Here is a 22,745-nt window from a genome sequence, read left to right as displayed (position 1 = left end):
TTAAAAGGGAAGCAAACAAGCTTCTGAAAGCCACATTAAGGTTCAAGGGAACTTCTAATGTACTGAGGAGTCTTTGCCAGCTAAGTAAAGCCAAAACACAAAGCACAAGGACCCAGGCCTGAGGTTTTTCACACAAGCTTGTAGAAGGTCACTATACCATTTCTATACACATAGCCTTTTACCAAAGGGCCTTTTCATATAATCTTGTGTAACTGCCAAACAGCCCTGTGAGAAACAGCAAAGATAAAGATATAGATGAGGCTAAGGAGATGCTCTTGTAGCTCAGGAGTTTTAGGACAAACCTCAAGGTTGTTATACACTAAGAACATATATATAATCTGTCATATACAAGATTGTCCCATTGGTCCTCAGGGCTGCAGAAGAAACTTCAGTAGGCTCTGCTGGCTGGCAAGAGTAGAACTGAGCCAATGAACAAAGGCATATTCCGAAGACTTCAAACTAGTTAAAAGAAGCATTTTAATCTAGTTTTCCCACTTTATACTAAGTCATTAATACAGGTCATATTTCATTTATTCATAGACATCTAGAAAACAATCAAAAGTGTATATATCTTTCTTTATAGATCTTATTAATAAATTTTATTTGGACAAGAGAACTTGTACCATGACAGTTCTAACAGCATGATTAAAGACTGCACACTCCCAGAGTGGTCACAGGTATGTACAGCATGGGAAGAAAAAGTTGCACCTCAGAGCTGACCATGATCAAGTTAAAAACTCCTGACATACCATATATGTACTAAGAAATTTCCTTCAGGTCATGACCAGCATGAAAAAAAAAAGGACAGATTTTCAGCAAACATTCTGTAAATGTGTACAGCAATATGCTGCATTTAAGGGTTAAAATCAGATTCTATTTTAGTGTTAGCATCAAGCCCTTAGAAAACAAATCTCTTTTGCCATTTACACACATCAAGAACTATTCACACTTAGGGCTGGGCTAGCCTGCCCCAGAGCCCAACATCCATGCCTAGAGGAAATGGTTAGGGCTAATACTGAAGGTCTTTCATATCCAGGTGCACATCCGCCTTCTGGCCAAAGAATGCCACTTATCAGTCATTAAATAAAACCAGGAGAAAGCAATGCAGGTCTCTGGGAACCTCATCCTTCCCAAAAGGAATATGCTTTGCCAATTCAAGTTTCATTCAGTCAGGAAGACGAAGGAGTTAAGGCTTTGGTGACGATTACAATCCTCTGAGAAATTACTTTCCCTTCAGTCAAGATAAGATAATAGTGTTTACTGTACTTTCTCTTGACTCTTAAAACCCCTGGTATCAGGTGTAGGCAACTGGCACCTATGATAAGTCAATGGGAGGAAGGTTTCTTCCCCCCACAGCTGTCCCAGACCCGCATTCAGTGGTCGAACCTTGGTTCTTGTGGACACAGACACCAAGGTTCATGGTTTTTAGTAGGTTGAGGAAGCTGTGCTCATGGCATCTTCAGAGAGTTTGGTGCTGGCAGGATGGATGCTTGCAAAATACTTGACATCGCTGTCTCGGTCCATCTGAAGTGCCATGACAGTCTGCTCCACGGCTTCCTGATGACAGCCAGCTGAGGTTAAGAAACATTCTGGAAACGACATATTGTGCGGTGCGCAAGATGAGCCTTCAGATGTTAAGACTTTAATCAAGTATAAAAGCTCTTAAGTCACTGTAAACACAATTTTCTACAAGTATAAACACAAACTATGCTGACTCCTAAATAGTAATTCAAATTGATTTGTTATAGGAGGAAAAGGTAATAAAAACAGTTGTGAAGTTTATCTTGACTGTGTTTATGACACATGAAATCTCATGATTTCCTATGGCAACTAGAATATTCAATTAACAATGAAAATATGCCTTTTAGCTATGCATTAGCTTCATAAAAGGAAAAACATTCCCAAACACCAACTATACATGTTCTCTCAAAACCAAAACAATCTGTCTAGCCATTTAGCTTTTAGTGCTTTTAAAAATTTAGACAAGGGGCTGGGAAGGTGGCCAGTGGTAGAGTGCTTGCCTTGAATGCGTGAGGCCCTGGGTTCGATTCCCCAGCACCCATAAATGGAAAAAGCCAGAAGTGGTACTGTGGCTCAAGTGGTAGAGAGCTAGCCTTGAGCTGAAGAGCTGAGGGGACCAGGCCCATAGTTCAGGCCCCATGACCGACAAAAAAAAACAAAAACAAAAAACCCAAAAACAAAACAAAAATTTACATGAGTGGCAAAGGAAAGATAACAATATTAATTTTTTCTTAGAAGCTTCTGAGCTTCATTCTTGAGTTTATGAACTTGATTATATTTATGAGACAATGCAGTTACAGTACCAAAGCACAAGTTGAACTTCAAGCTTCCAAGCCTGTATTTGCAGCGAAACAAATAAAATGGGTGCCTCTGGCTTTTGCTGAATGAATGGAGCTGAAGGGTAAAGCATACCCGACACCACAGTGCCTGGCATCAGAGTATTGCAAAAGAACAGCTTCCTGTGTCATGAGCAATGTTCCATTTTTAATATTACTAAGCTTTAAGCTATAAAAAATAATGTTATGTCCAGGAGTTTAAAAATAAATCCACTAAACAGAGTCTTAATCTTCCATCTTCTGTGTCCTCTGGAGAGAACCACTCTGAACAACTAAAATTGTATTTTCTATGAACGAGCACCAGTCCTGCCTAACATGTATCTCCGTGTAGTTCACTCCGCACACCTGAGTCAGCCACCTACCTTTTTCGAGGAGAGTTTGTCTTAATGTTTTTGCAAGTAGCACTCTCACATTTGGAACTCTGTCATTGGCCAAGGTTAGTAAGTGTGGCATCAGATGCACAGCAAACTGGTCCATGGGTAGGCAATCATCCTCAATGACAGTCTGGGGAAAGAAGTAACTGCTTCACATCTGTCAATTCAGCTACCAAACTCTTAATTTGGCTACCAATCTTTTGTTACCAACTTAATTAACAAGTAGATGTTTAGTCACTACCCTTTTACAAATATGCCAGGTACTTGAAAATTCAAAGAAAAATGACATAACTGCGTGGGGGAAGGTTAGTTAAGGGCGTATTAAGATACTATTAGATAGGTGAAGAAAGCCCTGATGTTCTACTGCACTGTAGGGCAAATATAGAACATGGTGATGAACCGTTAAAGACTAAGAAAGGTTTGAACTGAGAGCCTTGTACTTTCTAGGCAGTTGCTCTGCCAGTTGAGCTATGTCTTCAAGCCTCAGAAGTAAAGGTTTAGACTGCTGCTTTTTTTGTTGTTATTGGTTGTGGAGCCTGAACTCTGGGCCTAGGTGCTGTCCCTCAGCTCTTCAGCTCAAGGCTAGCACTCTACCACTTGAGTCACAGCACCATTTCCAGCTTTTTCTGCCTATGTGGTGCTGAGGAATCAAACCCAGGGCCTCATGCATGCAAGGCAAGCACTCTACCACTGAGCACCTTCCTAGTCCCTAGACTGCTTCTATAACATGAGAAATGCTTCATGAGACAGGCTTACCCTGATACAAACACACTATATAATAGTTACATACATTGAAATATCATATGGTACCCTAATTATGTATTTTTTTATTTTTGTCAGTCATGGAACTTGATCTCGGGGCTTGAACTCTAGGTTTGGGTGCTGTCCCTGCACTCTTCAGATCAAGGCAGAGTGCTCTAACGCTTGAGCCACAGTGCCACTTCCAGTTTTCTAGTGGTTTATTGGAGATAAGAGTCTCATGGACTTTCCTGCCCAAACTGACTTTGAACCATGATCCTCAGATCTCAGCCTCCTGAGTAGCTAGGATTACAGGTGTGAGCCACCGGCACCCAGCTATTATGTACCAATTAATGTGCCAATTAATAACTAAATAATTTAAAAGTTGTTAAAATGACATTTTACTCTCCATATATTCAGATGTAGTTTGTGTGTGTGTATCACTCATGTGCTGATCTTGGGGCTTAAACTCAGGGCCCTAGCATTGCCCCTGAATGTCTTGGCTTAAGGCTAGTGCTCTACCACTGGAGCCACAGCTCCACCTCAACCTTTTGGTAATTAGAACTTAAGAGTCTCATGGGCTTTCCTGTCCCAGCTGGCACCAACTGCAACCCTAAGATCTCAGCCTACTGAGTAGCTATGATTACAAGCATGAGCCATTGGCAACTAGCTTTCAGATGCAGTTTTTAAGTGGCTCTGGAAAGACTTGTGGTGGTCAGTTATTTCTTTGTAACATGTCTCTGGCCCCTGGTGGATGCGTGTATAATGTATCTATGCTCAGCTGACTGGGGATGAGTCTGAGAGATGTCCAACTGGGAGGAGATGAACCTATAAATGGACAGAGTGATGAAGTTCTATTCCTGAACAATAAAAGAATGAGAACGGCAGAACTAGAAGGGAGGGAACACAGCTCCAGGAGCACCTTCACAAGATGGCGTGTCAGGCTGATCTTACCTGGCAAACAAAGACAAAAGCTTGCCGACCAGACCACTTGGGGCACCTGCCAAAATTCTCCACCAGCTCATGGATGAGGTCTACTCCAAAATTCGGGGGTGTTGCCATGTGCAGCTTCTTCACCATCTCACTGACCTAAGGGGAACATGGAAGAAGTGAGGAACTCTTTTATCTGTGATCTTTAAAATAGTTTGCTGATTTAAAAAGTTTAAAAGCTTAAAACATACCAACTTGTAGGAAATCCAACGAACTGAAGAAACTTTGTCTGCACACAGATTTAGAGCAATGGGACGTAAATAGTCATAAACATCTCTGGGACTATATAATTCTAGAAGTAAAATCAGCTGCCTACAAAAGATGAATTATAAACATACAATGAATAAAAAGTTAACCATCTGCATACTTTGTAATACTGGATACCAAATGTAAAATAACATCACAGACTGGTAAGTGGCCTCTTCTGGGCGGAATAACCTTCAGTCTCTGAATATCTGGAAATAATCTAAATGCTATCCAAGTTCAGAGAGTCTCTCTTCCCTGAAGAAGGCAAGGAGGAAAAAGCTGTAGGACTAAGTCCATCAGGCTACAGTCTGGGGTATATAGTTCATGTGCCTTCTATAAGCTTTTGCCCAGTGTTAGAGAAGTAGTGGAACATCAAAGAGATGGGAGCTCGTGAGAGATAGTTAAGTCCTGGGTCCTCACCCTCATGAATGGCTTGTGTCCACAGAATGCATTAGGAACTATGAGACTGTATTAGTTTAAAAGAGTATAATGAATGAGTTGTCAAAAAAGATTCACACTGGTGCTTAGTATGTAGTTCAGTAGTATAGCACCCACCACTTAGCATGTGCAATCCCCAGCACCTCCTCAAACTCCAACAAAGGCATATACAATGAGCCTGACCTTCCTCAATCTTTTGATTCCTTGCATGCAAATGATAGCAAATTCTTCTCTTTACCCACCATGTTGTAATGTTGCCAGATAGCAACACCAGGCCATTTCTACTTTCCAGCTACTAGATCATGAGTCACATAAACTTTTTCCTTTACACATTAAATAGTTTCATGTACTTTGTTATAGTATCACAAAACACACTAAGGAATGGAGACAGTATAAAGCACTGCCTAGTATGTTCTACTAGGACCATGGCACATATTTGACCCAAACTTTCTAGTATTAGTTAGAAAGTTGCAGAAGTCTGATGGAACCTACTGTTGTACATGTCCAGTCTCTTAGGAAAGGATGTATTTGTTAGGGATAAAAGAAGTAGGAAGTCCTTGAACTTTCCTAAAAACTTTTATGTCATCAAATGACATTAATGCTAAAGAGGGACAAATCCCTCTGCAAGAGAGAAAATGTGAGTGTCTAATCCAATTAAATGAAGCAGTGCTTCCTGTTACACAGAAAGTAAACAAACAAAAAACCCAACCATCCCAGACACAGGAATCCAGCACCTAGGGCCAATGAATGAGGTTATATGTTCATCAATAAACAAGCATAAACCTATCTGCAAACTGCCTTCACGGAGTACTTGCTGTTCCTAGGAGAGGAGATAGTGACTGGGAACAGCTATGAAATACCAGATACCTTTCTCTTACAAAAACAACGCCTAGCTTACTGGTGAAAGGGGCCAAGGCTCAGTCAGATCCTGTAAGGGGTAAGAACTGAACAAACATTCTATTCCAGGAGGGACAGGAAACCTTCTTGAGCCAAGTCCCCCTTCTGACACCAAGCAAATGTCCGTCCCTACTTCCATGGGGAGGAAGACCTACCCATAATTAAACACAGATATGGGCAGAAATTTGTCGGGCAGAAAACAGGACCTCTGAGAAAGCCCAACAATAAAGACGCTCCTAAGGACAAAGGCAGAGCCAAGAGAGACCTCTTGATTGACACAAGCCAACTGCAACACAGGATACAGGGACAGCTCCACTCTCGGCAACAGTAATGTGATCTCAAATGACAATGAAAGACCACAGTGTGCAATGGTGCCCATAGCCAGCTGATGCCAACTAGATTTTTTTCACACACATACAATGGAAGATGGGGATGCAAGATAGACACTATAAGAAATTATTCAAGGCACAGAATATTGGACAAAAGCTTGAATCTAACCTTCAAAAGACAATGAATAAATGCAGAAACAAAGAAAGGCAATGAAATAACCAAAAACCCATCAAATGTACTACAGAAACTACTTACTCAGCCAGTTCAGCTCGAAAGCGCCAATTTCTACTGTTATCTGTCACCAAAAACTCCTGAAGCTGATAAAGATATTCTCTCCTTTTGTCAATATGAAGAAGCTGAAGTAAACAACAAAAATAACCAGAATAAGGTCAAGATATTATTTCTTTTACTATACTAGTTGAAAATAAGCTCTAAGAAATGTGGTTATTCTGAAGAAGAAATCTGTTATCAGTATTGTTTTAAAAATAGGTATTAAAATGACTATTCATTTACCCTCAAGAGTCACCATCTTCTTTGGAAATCTCTGCCTGTTAGTGCCCTCAGGACATTGGGCACCATACCAGGACAGAGTTCAGCCTCATTGTTCTTATGATACTTTAGTTATTAGCTCCTTGAAACAACACAGCAACTATGCTGCTAATCCCACCAGAGTCTGATGAATGGCACACAGTAGGTAATTAATACATGCTTGTTGAATAAAAATAATGAAAAAGAAATACACCCTAATTAACCACTATATTAATATTTAGAAACAGGTTTATAGTTAACAAGAGGAATACTCTTAAACTTTGATTGTACATAGACTAGAACTACTTTATGAGCTAGATAACTATCACACAGGAAAAAATGTCCAAGCTTGAACTTAGTCTACTTACTACACAACAGAGGCATATTTTAATAAGGAGAGAGCATGCTAAAGGCAATTTTGAGTATCATAATTGACTTTATGTTGGAATCATATTACTGGGAATAATTCTGAAATTATTTCATTGATGTTATAAAACTGAGCAAATTAATGTAGTTTAGAATAGAGTTTACTACAAGAGGAAAGGAGAAAAAAATGAAGAGAGGAAATGGTATTGGATTTATAGTATATCACTATTAAATGTGTTTGAGGAAATAAAGTATATCTACCCTGACTTAGATAATAAACAAGCTACTCATATATTTAAATACTATAATAAATCTAAGTTTTTTTTAAAAAATAAGCTAAAAAATTAAAAATAAAACCACTTCTTGAAAGGGCCTGAAAAATGACTGCAAGGAGAAGGGGAGAACATGGGTCTTTGGGCAAGAGGCCGAATCCAGAGTGCTGTACAAGAAAAGGAGAAGATGGGCCTGATAGAAAAGGTGTGCTTAAAATTGGAAACAATGGGCTCAGTAGTAGAGTGCTTGCCTCGCATGCATGAGGCCCTGGGTTCAATTCCTCAGCATCACATAAATGGAAAAAGCCGGTAGCAGGCACTGTGGCTCAAGTGGTAGAGCACTAGCCTTGAACTGACAAAAAAAAGAAAAAGAAACAAAAGGACACAGGAGAGACAGCTGTAATGGGTTTGTTCCTATTACTTAAACCTGATGTTTAAACAAGTCATAGAAATGGCTTACATTTTTCTGAATAAAAAATTTAAAAACCTGAGAGTCCATACTAATGTCATAAAAGCTTTCAGAAAAGGGAGAGCAGAAAGAGAGAGAGAGAGAGAGAGGGCACAAGCAGAGAGCGAGCGAGCAGAGAAAGAACATTTATTCTCATATGGGGATGTTAAGTAATAAAGGCAGAAGAAATTATGAAAATTGAAAATGACTATAATCCATTCAATAACTGATTCAAGCAAGAACATGTATAGCTTCAGGAGCACTGGGGAGATACTCATAGAGCTCAAAGCTTCATTTAACCATTTCTTATTAACCACTACAGTGAATGGCTACTTCTCAAAGAGAAATTGGGCTGACTCTATATTCAAATGATTAGATTTCGTACCATGATGGGAAGCAACACTGCCACCTATAACTCACACAGATAGGTGACAAATCTGGGAGGAAAAAAATCCTCATCTAGGATAGGCACTGGTGGCAGATTCCTATAAACCTAACTACTTAAGAGACTGGTATATAAGGACTTTGGTTCAGAACCAGCTTAGGCAAAAAAAAAAAAACAGAGATTCATCTCCAATTACCAACAAAAAGCAAAAAAGAAAAGTTGAGCTGTGGCTCAAGTTTTTGAACACCCCGAGCTCAAGCCTTAGAACTGGCATAAAAAAATATCTCTATGTATATCTATCCCGGTCTAACCAGAATCAAATTCTGAAACACACAAATAAATTCAAACTGAGGGGAATTCAGGCATATTGAAGTTGAGATAGAATTTCATAGAGTGTTCTGCCTAGGCTTACTCTGAACCTTGACCTTTCAGGTCTCACTATCCTGAGTAACTAGGATTATCATAGGCATGGACCACTGGTGCACAACCTAGCATAATTATTTATCAATTTAAAGGACACCAGCAAGATGGATTAGAATGGAGCTTTTCATTTTAGCAGTACTGAAGTTTGAACTCAGGCGTCACAACTACAAGGAAGGTGGCTCTGTCATTAGAGTTATAATTCCACTTTTTCTTTTCTTTCTTTTTTATTTTTATTTTTGGTCATGGGGCTTGAACTCTGGGCCTGGGTGTTCTCCCTGAGCTCTTCAGCTCAAGGCTAGCACTCTACCAACTGAGTCACAGCACCACTTCCAGCTTTTTCCATTTATGTGGTGCTGAGGAATCGAACCCAGGGCCTCACACATACGAGGCAAGCACTCTACCACTGAGCCACCTTCCTAGCCTAATAGATTATTTCTTAAATCACGTGTTACCATCAACTCATGACTGTATTTCCTTATAAAAAAAACAAACAGAATGTATTTCCTTACAAAAGAACAAACAGAACCCCCCCCCTTTTTTTTTGTCTGTCATGGGGCCTGAACTCTGGGCCTGGGCACTGTCCCTTGGCTCCTCAGCTCAAGGCTAGCGCTCTACTACTTGAGACACAGCGCCACTTCTTTTTTCCATTTATATGGTGCTGAGGAATTGAACCCAGGACCTCATGCATGCAAGGCAAGCACTCTACCACAGCCACCTTCCCAGTCCAGAAACCCTGTTCTTTTGCTCGCTCACTGCTCCCCACCCTACCCTTTATTTCTCTCTCACAGAGACTTTAGGTTTAGAGTAGAATTTTTGTATACAAAAGAATTTAAAGTTACCTTTAGAAAATCATGCAAGTGTTTAAGGACACCTATCCTGACTTCATCAAGGTCTTTTAAAAATCCATTAAAAATTGGAACCAGATCTGCAGCTGTCAACTGATCTCCAAGAATAACTGCAAGCTCATGGATGGAGAATGCCAAGGTTCTTCGAACTTTCCACTGTAAAAGCAAAACCTGCATGAGAAGCTAAACCCAAAATGCTTAGTACTTTGAGTATTACTAAAATCCCCCCAAACTAAATTTGAGTAGAAAAGAAACAACAGCCTAAAATTTAAGTATCTCAACACGTGACAAATTTTACAAATCCTCACAAGAACTTAGTCCCCCCTTCCACTTTCAAAGAAAATGCTAAGAATCCTGATTTACAGATGCCTACATGTGCTGATGATAATCTCACATCAGCCTCACCAGACTTCCCATTATGCTCCTGAATTGCCTATCTGGGACAAAAAAACAAAACTTGTTGCAACATTGAAAATCTTTTGTATACAACCTTTGGAAAAAAACTCCTAAACAGCAATGCCTTGTACTGACAAGAAACTTATAGTCAAAACATCTTTTTCTTTCTGTGGTCTCAATTTATTGTTTAACGTTGTTACTAAAAACTACCCTAAGAGCAGCAGTTCACAGCAAAGACTTTACTATCCACCCCACACATTTGATGTCAACTTGCACCCTCAAGTTTATACTATAAAAACAAACACAGGGCTTTAATAAGGAAAGTAGACATGGAGCCCAGCCCACTCAGATCATCTTAGTTCTCCAGGTAGTGGGAGTACCTAACATCTTACAGATACTCCTGAGTTCTGTGCAACAGGATTGAAAACCATAGCACATAGGACCAAGCATTCTATAAACCTGAGCCTCTGTAGTTCCATGCAGAGCCAGCATTCAGGAAAGGTATAAACAAGGGATACATTCAGTGATCTGGGACCTTAGGCCCTAATGTCATAGATTGACTTCAAGAGTATTTGAAACTTCCAACTTGTTGAGTCAATGGCACACTAATGTCTTGAAAAACCATTAAGTACTATGAATTTAACAGGAAACACATTCTTACCTCAATGAAATTAGTTCAACCAACTGCTCCCCTAATAACACACACTGCCAGGTGCTGGTGGCTCATACCTGTAATCCTAGCTACTAAGGAGGCTGAGATCTGAGAATCAGGATTCAAAGCCAGCCTGGGCAGAAAAAGTCTGTGAGACTCTTATCTCCAATAAACTACTCAGAAAAAGCTGGAAATGTGGTAAAGCGCTAGTCCTGAGCAAACGAAGGTCAGGGACAGTGCTCAGGCCTTAAGTTCAAGCCCCAAAACTGGCAAAAAACAATTTTTTTGCACATAGAAATCAGGCTATTTAATGGTGTGTGTGTGTGTGTGTGTGTGTGTGTGTGTGTGTGTGTGTGTGTGTGTGTGTGTGTGTGTGTGTGTGTGTGTGTGTGTGTGTGTGTGTGTGTGTGTGTGTGTGTGTGTGTGTGTGTGTGTGTGTGAAAAACAATTTTTTTGCACATAGAAATCAGGCTATTTAATGGTGTGTGTGTGTGTGTGTGTGTCTGTGTGTGTCTGTGTGTGTCTGTATATGTCTGTCTGTCTGTCTGTCTAAAACCCAGGAAGAGAGTCACAAAGTCAGATGTCCAAACACAATGACCAGAGTCAATGGGTCACCTTTGAATTCTTTCAAAAGAGGGCTGGGATTAAGAAGAAATTCCCAGTAAATCTTTTTGGCACTGTAATGCCTTAGACATCCAAGGCTTAAAGTTTAGGCAGGGCCTAAATCTTCTAGATCATTAAATCTTGAGATTTAATGAAGAAATCTGTAAGCACTTACAAGCAAAATTTTCACAGGAAAAATTAAGCCTCAAGAGTTTATCTACAGATAAACTTCAGACAATACATAATTTCTAAGTATTTCAAGATAAAAGTGAAAAAGACAAAATGAACTGACTGCAGGAAGAGATACTGCTTTTGAACTGTCATACATAATTTCCTCTAATACCAGCACATACTGGAACACCCAGAAATTCTTCAAGTTTTGGAAGAAAAGCCCTGTGCTTCATGTGAACACACTTGTCAATCCCTTCCTTGCTCACTCACCTGCATGTCTGATGCCAAGGTCTCGTAAGTCTCTCTCAAACAGTGCCAATTCTGCCTGCCCAAGGTCAGGGCAACACCTGGCAGGCTGTATGCACAATGCTTAGCAATTTCAGTGTCAACCGTTTGTGCACGGGAGGGATCAGTCATAGACAAGTATTGGTCTAACAAAGCCTGAGGCACAATGTCCTAATGAAGAAAGACAGCAGCAGTGGCACATTTTAAGCATTTAGATCCATTTTCAGCAGATTACACATAAATTAGGTAAAAATCACTTTAAAATACATCAATTTTAACATGCAAATTTTTTACATAACCTAAAGATTAAAAAACACATATTAAGAGAAATGTAACTATACATATATAAATAAAAGCAATTAAAGGGAAAAAAATGAAAGAATGTGAAACAGTAAAATCTTTAAAGTAATTTAGAATTAACCACTAAACATAAAAGATACAGTACCTTTCCATGTGCCCAACATGTTGGAAATATCTTTCCTAGCTGAAAGTGGTTATGTACACTTGTGTAGTACCAGCACTAAGAGGTTGAAGCAGGGCTACATAGCAAGATGCTATCTCTCTCTTCTTAATATATAACATTTATTTTTTCACTATTCAGGAGGCCAGAAAGTCCAAGGTCACCATGCTAGAAGTTTGGATCTCCAGAGGAGGTACCTTTCCTAGTTCACACATGGTCATCCTTATGCTGCTTCCTCAGAGTCAAAAGCAAGGGAACTCGAAGGGATGAAGATGGTGGGGAAGCAATAAAAAAATCACCTTAGGTCTCTCTAATCAAACAGATTTAGGGTCCTGACATTTTCTGTGCTTGCACAGACAAGGACAGAAAAACTGCAGAGTCCTTCACCAAACTCCCATCCCAGCAACATGAGACTGCCACATCCAGACCCAGAGATCTTCCACAGCATCACTGCTCAGCCCATAACCAATGACGCAGCTAAGATGCAAGAGCTGCCCCATGGCAACCCCGGACTACAGGACAAGGGAGACTGCAGCATCCAGATGCAGGGACCGGCCAGCAGAGAGTGACACAGACGAGCAACGTGATATTAAGGCATCCAAACACTGAGAACTTCCACAGCGCCAACCATCAGCCCACAACCAACTCCAGAATCAGTAAGTACCCTGCCAGGAAACCCCTGTGCCATGGAGGCCAGTGCTGGTGGTGATCCATAGAACGTGAACCAGATCTTTCCCTCACACCCAAGAAGGGGATCCACACTTGAGGAGGGCAAAGAGGCCAGAGCCCTTCCTCATTCCCTCTCACCACACCTGCCAGCTTCCAGCAGGAGACCATCGGGACTCATACTGAGTGGGTGCTAGGACACTGGGTACTCTGCAACTCTGGCTGTTGGCAGGGAAACCTGACCTGTTTGAAAACATGCACTGCAGGAGCCCACCCTTCCAAAGCCTTGTGCCATCCTTGAGGGCTGAATCTAGCCTTCCCAGCCACTGCTGCAGACAGACCAAGCGCCTGGCTGCTAGCTGCTAGCTAACTGGCCAAGGGTTGAGCCAATGGGATACACACAAGCCATCCTCCAAGAACACATGCATAAGCTGGAGGCCAAGGACTAGCCACCTGTGGGGTGAGATCCAACTATGGGCCCAAGTGCAGAAAAACTCCCGTGCACCCCTTCCAAAGCCCATACTGATCTCAGAGGCCTGAATCTGGCTTTCTACCCCCCTGCCTAGACCAAGCTTGCTGGCCTGATGTCATGCATGTGTGCACAAGCACTTGCTGGCTCCAAGGCAGAGCTCAGGCTAGTTCGCCTAGTGTGAGCTATCCCAGGCCAAGTATGGGCTACCACCTGGGGGGGGGGGGGTGATGAGCAGGCCAAGCTTAGGTGATAGACGTGACAATCCCTGAACTCAAATGTGTGAATCACAATGAAAGATGACAAGATTCATGAGCAATCAAGACAAGGAACCAAATCCAAAAGCCAGTAACAATCCAGGGAAGGACCCCAGGGAGAGTAAAGAAGAGATGGAGGACAAAAGAACCACTAAGGACATGTTTGGCCAATGAAATAAAAGGGGAGAAGCAAAAAAAATTTCAAAAGAGTACAAAGAAGATCCAGGATTCCCCAAAAGATACGGAGATAAAAATAGTAACACTAAATACCTCATTAAAAGACAAAATTAATACTATGAGAACTGATCTCAGAAGCATAAAAGGTTCAATTTTGATACTGAAAACCACAATGGCATGCCTAAGTAACAGAATAAGTGAAATGAAAAACAGAATACCAAAAGTCAAGAATAAAATAGGTGCTACAACAAAAAGTTAAAGGTATGGAGAAAAACTCAGAAACTAGCAAAGAGAAATCCAAAAACTGGCAGACCCAGCCAAGACATCAAATTTCCACATAGTAAGGACCTAAAAGGGGTAAGAATTCAATACTAAAGGCATCGAAAACCTGTTCAGTAAAATAGTAACAGAGAACTTCTCAATCTTGAGAGAAAATCTCACCCACTTGCCAGAAGCATACGGAACCCGTAGTAGACAGGATCCAAGAAGAAACACTTCGACATACCATAGTAAAAACATTAGACTTGAAAAGCAAGGAATTGATTTTCAATGCTGCAAAATCAAAGGAGCTGTATTACAATGGAAAGAAAATCAGAATCACTGCAGATATACCTCCACAAACTCTCAATGCAAAGACGGCCTAGTTTAATGCAAACCCTGAAGATAAACAATTGCCAACCCAAATTGACCTATTCCACGAAGGTATCATTTACGTTAGATGGTGAAAACAAAACCTTCCATGACAAACAAAAATTAAAGGAATTCATGATCACTAAACCAGCATTACGAATAGTAAAGGGAAGCATACAATCTGAAGAAAACAAACAAAACCAAGGAAACACATTGGACAAAAACCATTAGAAGACCAATTTAGTAAGCACAGGAAGAGGAAAGAAGCAAAATATAGGAATCAAGAAAATGCCAGGGGGCTGGGATGTAGCTCAGTGGCAAAGCGCTTGCCTAGCAAGTGCAATGTCCTGGGTTCGATCCCCGGTACCAAAAAAGAAAAGACAAAAAAATATATAGTTAAAAAAAAATAAAATAAAATAAAAAAAAGAAAATGCCAGGAAACACAACTCATTTCTCTATAACAGACTCAATTCCCCAATCAAAAGAAAAAGAACAGCAGATTGGATCAAAAATGAGATCCACCCTTTTGTTGTCTCCAAGAGATCTATCTCACAGTCAAAGATAAAAACAAACTCCAAGTGAAGGATGAAAAAAGATCTTCTGTGCAAATGCACCCTGCAAGAAGGCAGGAGTAGCCATAATGGTATCTGATAAAATAGGCTTTTCACTAAAATCAATACAGAGAGACAAAGAAGATCATTACATATTAATAAGGGTAACAATCAATGAAGAGGAAATCAGAGTGGTCAACATCTATGTGCCAAATAATGGAGTACCTAAATACTAAATACCTAAATACTTTTGGACTTGCAGAACAGGATAGACCAAAACACAGTAATAGTGGGAGATTTTAATACCCCACTCTCATGAAAGGACAGGTCAACCAAATAAAAGATAAGCAAAGAAACCTCTGAACTAAATGACATCATAACCCAAATGGACTTAACAAATGTACAGAGTATTCCACCCTACAGCCCATGGAACATTTCCCAAAATAGATCATAAAACCTAAGCAAATGAAAGAGGACTGGCATAATTCCTTGCATCTATCTGACCACAGGGAATTAATCTAGTTCTCAACAACAAAACATACTGCAGAAATCACTCAAACACATAGAGACTGAATAACACACTACTGAATAAACACCTGGGTCACAGAAGAAATTAAGGAAGCAATTAGAAAGTTTTTACAATTCAATGAAAATGAAAACACATCACAAGTGAACATATGGGATACAGCAAAAGCAGTGCTGAGGGGAAAGCTTACAGCTCTAAGAACATAAAGAAAACAAACAGATCAAGTAAATAACCTTATGATGCAACAAAAACTGCCAGAAAAACAAGAACAAAACAAATCTAAAACCACTAGATGGAGAGAGATAGCAAAGATTAGGGCAGAAATCAATGACATTAAAAAAAAAAAAACCCCTATACATAAAGTCAATAAAACAAAATACTGATTTTTTTGAAAAAAATCAATAAAATTAACAGATCATCTGCAAGATTCAAATCAGGAAGACCAAAAATGACTCAGGAAACATTACAACAAACATCCAACAAATTCAAATTATTACAAAGGACTACTTTTAAAACCTATACTCACTAAAGAGAAACCTAGCAGATGAATTTTTAGAAGCACATAAACTGCTTAAACTGAACTGGCTATATATATAGCCAGCTAAGGAAGCCAGTAACACACAAGGAGATAAAAGAAGTAATCAGAAGTCTTACAACAAGGAAAAACCCAGGCCTGGATGGATTCGCTACTGAATTCTATAAGACTTTTAAAGATGAACTAATACAAATACTCCTAAAGCTTTTCTATGAAACAAAAACAGAGGGAACAATTCTAAACTATTTTATGAAGCCAATATCACACACTCATTCCAAAACCAGGTAAGGATCCAACAAAAAAAGAGAACTATGGACCAATTTCTCTGATGAACACAGATGCGAAACTCTTCAATAAAATATTAGTCAAAAAATCCAGAAACAAATTTAAGAAAACATACATTATGATCAAGTAAGCTTCATCCCACAGTGAGATACAAGGCTAGTTTAACATATACAAATCAATAAATATAATTCATCACATGAACAGCCAAGGACAAGAACACATGATCATCTCAATAGATGGAGACAAAATGCAACAACCATTCATGTTAAAAGCTTTGGAGAAACTAGGAATAAAAGTAAAGACTATATATGGCACACCAACAGTCAATATCATACATTTCCCTTAAAATCAGGAAAAAGGCAAAGATGCCCACTCTTTCCACTCCTGTTCAATACAGTTCTGGAATTCTTAGCCAGAGCAATAAAACATAAAGAGGACATAAAAGGGAGCATGTAGGGAAAGAAGAAATTAAACTATTCCCATTCGCAGATGACATGATGGACCTAAAAAACTAATGGACCCAAAAACTCCACCCCCAAATTCCCACAACTGATCAACCACTTTGGCAATAATAATAGCAGAATACAAAATTAATCCACAAAAACCAGTAGCCATATGACAACCATGTACAAAAGCAGAAAGGGAAATCATGAAAACAAACCCAACCTCGAAAAATAAGTCCTAGGAATTAACCTAACCAAATATGTAAAAGATCTTTTTAGCAAAAACTATAAAAATTTAAAGAAAGAAATCAAATGGGAAGACCTTCCATGTTCATGGATAGATAGAATCAATATTGTGAAAATGGCCATACTACCAAAAATAATATATAAATTCAATGCAATCCCCATCAAAATCCCAATGACATTCTTTACTCAAATAAAGAAAACAATCCAAAATTCACATGGAATAATAAAAGACCTACAATAGCAAAAGCAATTCTAGGCAAAAAATGCAGGAGGTATTACAATACCAGATTTCAAACTGCTACAGAGCCATAATAACAAAAACAGCTTGATATTGGCACAAAAATAGACCTGAGGATAAATGGAACAGATTTGAAGACCCAGAATTAAAACCACATACTCAGTCATCTGATATTTTATGAAGGAGCCAAAGACATATAGTGAAAAAAAAAAACATAGCCTCTTTAACAACTGGTGCTGGGAAAATTGGGCAGCCATATGCAGAAAACTAAAAGTGGATTCCTGCTTGTCACAATGTACTAATATTCCATTCAAAGTGGATCAAAAAGACCTCAATGTCAGACAGAAACTCCAAAACTACTGCAAGGAAGAATAGGAAACACATTAGAACTTCTGGCAAGAACTTCCTAAATAGAGTCCTAATGGTACAACAGATGGGAGAGAGACTTGCTAAGTAGGACTACATTAAAACAAAAAATTTCTGGGGCTGGGAAGGTGGCTCAGTGGTAGAGTGCTTGCCTTGCATGCCTGAGGCCCTGGGTTCGATTCCTCAGCACCACATTAAGCAAAAAGAAAAAAGCCGGAAGTGGCGCTGTGGCTCAAGTGGTAGAGCGCTAGCCTTGAGCTGAAGAGCTGAGGGACAGCGCCCAGGCCCAGAGTTCAGGCCCCACGACCGGACCCAAAAAAAAAAAAAAAAAAAAAAAAATTTCTGCATGGCTATGGACATTGTTACTAAACTGGAAAGACAGCCAACCAACTGAAAAAAGATCTTTACCAATAATACATCAGACAAAAGCCTAATATCCAATATATAAAAGGAGATCAAGAAATTAACCCCTCCTAAAAATACACCAATTACTAAATGGGCAGGGGAATTAAGGAGAGAGTTCTTAGAAGAAGAGGTAAGAATGGCAGAGAAACACATGAGAAAATGCTCAACACATGAGAAAATGCTCAACATCCTTGGCCATAAGGACATGCAAATCTAAACAACTCTGAGATTCCATCTCACCCCAGTTTGACTGGCCAACATTTTTAATTCGAGCAAATGCTAGATGGGAATGTGGGGAAAAAGGAACCCTACACACTTCACTGCTGGTGGGAATGTAAACTACTCTGGAAAGTAGTCTGGAAGTTCCTCAAAAAAAAACTAAACAACCCAGCCATACCACTCCTAGGCATCGACCCTGAGCATCATAAACCAGGGTATGATAAGGACACCTGCACATCCATGTTCATTGCCACACTATGCACAGTAGCCAAGATATGGAAACAACCTATATATGCCCCACAATAGATGAGTGGGTCAAAAAATGTGGTACCTATACACAATGCAATCTTACACAGCAATTAGAATGAATAAAATAATGTCATTTGCAGAACAAATCGTGTTTAGTGAAGCAAGCCAAGATCAGAGAGACAAATGGCACATATTCTCTCTAGTATGTGAAGTTAGATCTAAAATACACTGCAATATGACAAATTACACAGAAAACTAGATACATACAGTGAGACCAAAAGAGGATAGTCTTAGGAGAGAATCACAAAGGTGTAATACCCAAGAGCCTTTTCATATGTACATCAAATAAAATATATTGAAACAAACTCCAAAGATATGGAAACAAAGGACTTTTTTCTATTTTTTTCTTTTGCTGATGATTCTATATTCTATATCTTATATATACAGGGTATCCACATGCATATCTTTGGGAAGGTGGGAGGGATGGCACAGAATCCAAGGAAAAAGGGTGAAAAAGTGCAGCAATGGAGTGCACTGGACACTGATGAAAGTGAACTATACAACTCATCGGTGGAGATGGAAGGGAGGGAATGGGAGAGAATGAGGAAACAGATGACACTGTACAAAAGGAAATGTACTCAAGTACCTGACGCATGTAAATGTAAGCCCTTTGGTCTCTAAATCTAATTACCTCCTGTAAACTGAGCTTCAAATTCCATTACATTGGGTTAGCACTTCAACGTAAGAATTTCAGGAGTAGTATACAAACTCTCAGCCCATAATTCACATAATCTCTTCAGAGCACTTACAAAATGTTTCAAAGTAGAAATATACTAATCAAGTAGCAGGATTTCAAATGAAATAGTTTATTTTCAGTCTTTAAAAAAAATCTTTTGTTAAAAAAAGAAGTTTCAGTGCCTTATATTTAGACTATGGAGATTATTTCACTTTATTACCTTAAATAGTTTCTTGTATAATACTGAAGGCTCTAAAAATGTTTTTAATGAATTATTCTCAGATAAGGTATAATAACAACTCACTTCTTAACAGAAGATGCTTATTTGACAGGAATTGAATGTCCCAAGCACTAGTACCACCAAAAAGAGATGTCTCTCAAGGCCTCTCTACTGTAAAAATTCTATTTGCTGCTAGACACCAAAGCCTGCGATCCTAGCTACTCAGAAGGCTGAGTGAGACCTGAAGATTGCAATTGGAAGCAAGCCCAGGCAGGAAGTACAGCTGTGGCTCAAGCAAAAAAGCTCACGGATAGCACCCAGGCCCTGAGTTCAAGCCCTACGACCAGCATAAAAAACCATGTCTATCTGCTGGACTAGAAGCATGGCTCAAGTGGTAAGAGTGCAGCCAGGAGCAAAAAAGCCAAGTGAGAGTACAAAGCCCAAGTTCAAAGTACATACAAAAAATATACACAAAACATACACACAAAAATTGCCATTGTACAGAAGTATCTTACATTGGTAAAATACAAATATTTGGTTACATTGCTTACTCCTTAGATGAGAATATGCAATTAGCTAAAGCAGAAGATGAGGCAAAGTGATAATCTGAGGGTTAGTTGATGGCAAATTCTGTATAGTACCTCTGGTAATTATCAACTGTGTGGCAGAATTCAGAGAAAAATGGTTTACTAGTAAGTAGTAGGAAAAATCATGGTTTTGTACAAAATGGCCAGGGCAAAACCAGATCACATTTTCTTGAAGAGTAGTTTCCAAAGGAAGCTATAGAGAGAAAAGCATTGTAGAAAATGCCAGTTGGGAGATACATACTTTTGGGATGAAAAAAAGATGGCTATTTTGCTGTTTTGCTGTATTAAGGTAATTTCAGGTTGTTTAAAAATACTGGTGGGTCTCATCTGGTTGAACCACTACCAAATATCCCCATGCTGCTGATCACATATATGGTATATAACATGTGAGCACCGTTATATATTACAGACTGTGATAGACAATTTGCTCCAGGAAAGTTAGAATGAACTTGTTACTTTAAATGAGCATCATTATTCCACAATACTGTGAATTTCCGGAAATTATGTAATCACTTAATCACAATCAAAAAAAAAAAAAAAAAAAGAACCTCGGGGAAGGGAGGGAGGGAGGGGATGGTAGGGGGAAAACAATGGAGGGGGTAACAATGTTCAAGAGGAAGTGTACTCATTACCTCACTCATGTAACTGTAACCCTCTGTATAGTATCTTTACAATAAAAAAATTAAAAAAAAAAAAAAAAAGGTCAGAAGTAAGCCAGAGACTAAAGTGATACAGCACTATACTTTAGCAAAAAAAAAAAAAAAAAAAAAAACTGGTGGGTAAGGTTTCCAAACTGTCTATAGATGGTGAGGGAATAAGGGTATTTCACTGTCTGAGAGAAAAATGAAGTACACACAATGATGTATAGAATATGAGGAAAAGGAAGTATATATAGCCTTGCTAATGTTATGTGCAACATAACATGGAAGGAACATTCACAAGGAACAAGACTGCTCCAGAGGAAGCAAAATGGAATAAGAGGAGGAAAACAAAGAAATTCACTGACTGCATTTCCCTCTGCTACATATTTTATACTTCCGAAAGCCGAGTACTAGTGGCTTATAACTGTCATCCTAGCAACTCCAAGAGGCTGAGATCTGAGGATCACCATTCAAAGCATAATAGTTTGTGAGACACTTCTCCAATTAGCCACCAGAAAACTGGAAATGGCATTGTGCCTCAAAGTGGTTAAGTGCTAGCCTTGAGCAAAAACAGCTCAGGGACTGAGCCCAGGCCCTGAGGTTTAAGCCCCATGACCAACAAAAATAACATCAACAACAAAGCATTTGAGCTGGGTACCTGTGGCTCATGTCTATAATAATAACTATTCAGGAGGCTGAGATCCAGCAGATGGAGTTCAAAACCTAGGCAGAAAAGTTCATGGAGACTCCATCTCCAAAAATGACCAGTAAAAAGCAGAACTGGAGGCATATTCAAGTGTTTTAAAAAGTACCAGCCTCACTGAAAAAGGCCTTGAGCTCAAGCTCCTGTATTGCTAATTAATTAGACCTAGTCACTAAAGGCATGAGCTGATCTGCCATTCAAGAAACTACCTAAAAAATAAGGCCAAAAAGGGTTTGGTCATGGCTCAAGTGGTACACTGACTGTCTACTGAGAGTGTGACCTAAGTTTAAACCCCATTACAACAAAAAATAATCCTATGTGTCCTGATTTAAAAATATTTCTCACTGTAAGCGAGAAAAGGTATGTTTTAATGTTTTTCATGATGATTTACTTTTAACTAAAAACAAAAATTAAACAGATATACCAATTGACCCTGGGAATCTTCTCTGTACAGTTCAGAAACTGACAACACAGAGAACTATGTGTGGTACTTTTTTTTTTTTTTTTTTGGTCGTGTGCCTGAACTCTGGGCCTGGGTGCTGTCCCTCAGCTCTTCAGTTCAAGGCTAGCGCTCTACCACTTGAGCCAAAGCGCCACTTCCGGCTTTTTTTTTCTCCTTATGTGGTGCTGAGGAATCGAACCCAGGGCCTCATGCATGCAATGCAAGCGCTCTACCACTGAGCTACCTTCCCACCCTGTGTGTAGTACTTTTAACAACCACAAACCACAAATGCCTTGGGGCAACTGTGCTGCAATCAAACTAAGGGACTTGTGTGCTCCCAGGAAGAGGAAAAGGAGGAGGAGGCAAAGTATAAATCATAGCCCAATGATTTCCCCACACTTAAAATCTCTGATATTGGCTGGGTGCCAATGGCTCACACATAATCCTAGCCACTCAGGAGGCTAAGATCTGAGGATCTCAGTTCAAAGCCAGCTTGTGCATCCCTGAGACTCAACTCCAATGAACCATTAAAAAAAAAAAAAGGGAAAAAAGGGCTTAAGTGGAACTGAAGCTTAAGTGGTAGAGTGCTAGCCTTGAGTGAAAAAGCTCAGGGGCAGTTCCCAGGTTCTGAGTTCAAGCCCTAGGACCAGCATTAAATAAAGCAAAAAAGTCTCTGAAACTAGAATATAACTAGATGTCGTTTGAAACTAGAATATAACTAGGTGTTGTTTGTACTTGAAGCATTTTTTTTATTTTTTTGTTTACAATTTAATCTCTAAAACAGAGCAGTATTTTATAATGCACTCTTGGCAACTTAGGCATGGGGAAATAGCAAGGTTCCTTGGTGGTAACTGTATTTGTCTTGAAAGATAAGAAAGGAATATATACACATTTTTATATGCCCAGAAAAATATGACCAAGCTTGGCAGGAACTGTTATGGGAAGATCTG

General features: G+C 39.4%; 1 protein-coding gene across 4 annotated transcripts in view; it reads right to left on the bottom strand.

The window, feature by feature from the left end:
* Positions 1–456: 456 nt before the first annotated feature.
* Ppp4r1 (protein phosphatase 4 regulatory subunit 1) overlaps positions 457–22,745 on the bottom strand; it is a 69,225-nt gene continuing 46,936 nt past the window's right edge. For 2 of the 4 annotated variants that reach the window (XM_070029642.1, XM_070029643.1), the window contains exons 13-19: positions 11,730–11,915; positions 9,632–9,793; positions 6,626–6,726; positions 4,651–4,771; positions 4,424–4,558; positions 2,720–2,861; positions 462–1,589 (exon numbers count right to left, since the gene is read on the bottom strand). In XM_070029642.1, the coding sequence (XP_069885743.1) occupies positions 1,426–1,589; positions 2,720–2,861; positions 4,424–4,558; positions 4,651–4,771; positions 6,626–6,726; positions 9,632–9,793; positions 11,730–11,915 (1,011 nt within the window). In that variant the 3' untranslated portion in view covers positions 462–1,425. Of the gene's footprint in view, positions 1,590–2,719; positions 2,862–4,423; positions 4,559–4,650; positions 4,772–6,625; positions 6,727–9,631; positions 9,794–11,729; positions 11,916–22,745 lie in introns of all 4 variants that reach the window. The other 2 variants (XM_070029644.1, XM_070029641.1) reach the window with 2 other exon arrangements.

Source organism: Dipodomys merriami, unplaced genomic scaffold (assembly GCF_024711535.1).
Source record: "Dipodomys merriami isolate MVZ:Mamm:240054 unplaced genomic scaffold, mDipMer1.0.p SCAF_2, whole genome shotgun sequence".
Taxonomy (NCBI): Eukaryota; Metazoa; Chordata; class Mammalia; order Rodentia; family Heteromyidae; genus Dipodomys; species Dipodomys merriami.
Note: the sequence above shows the minus strand (reverse complement) of the source record. Positions and strands in the feature narration are given on the sequence as shown.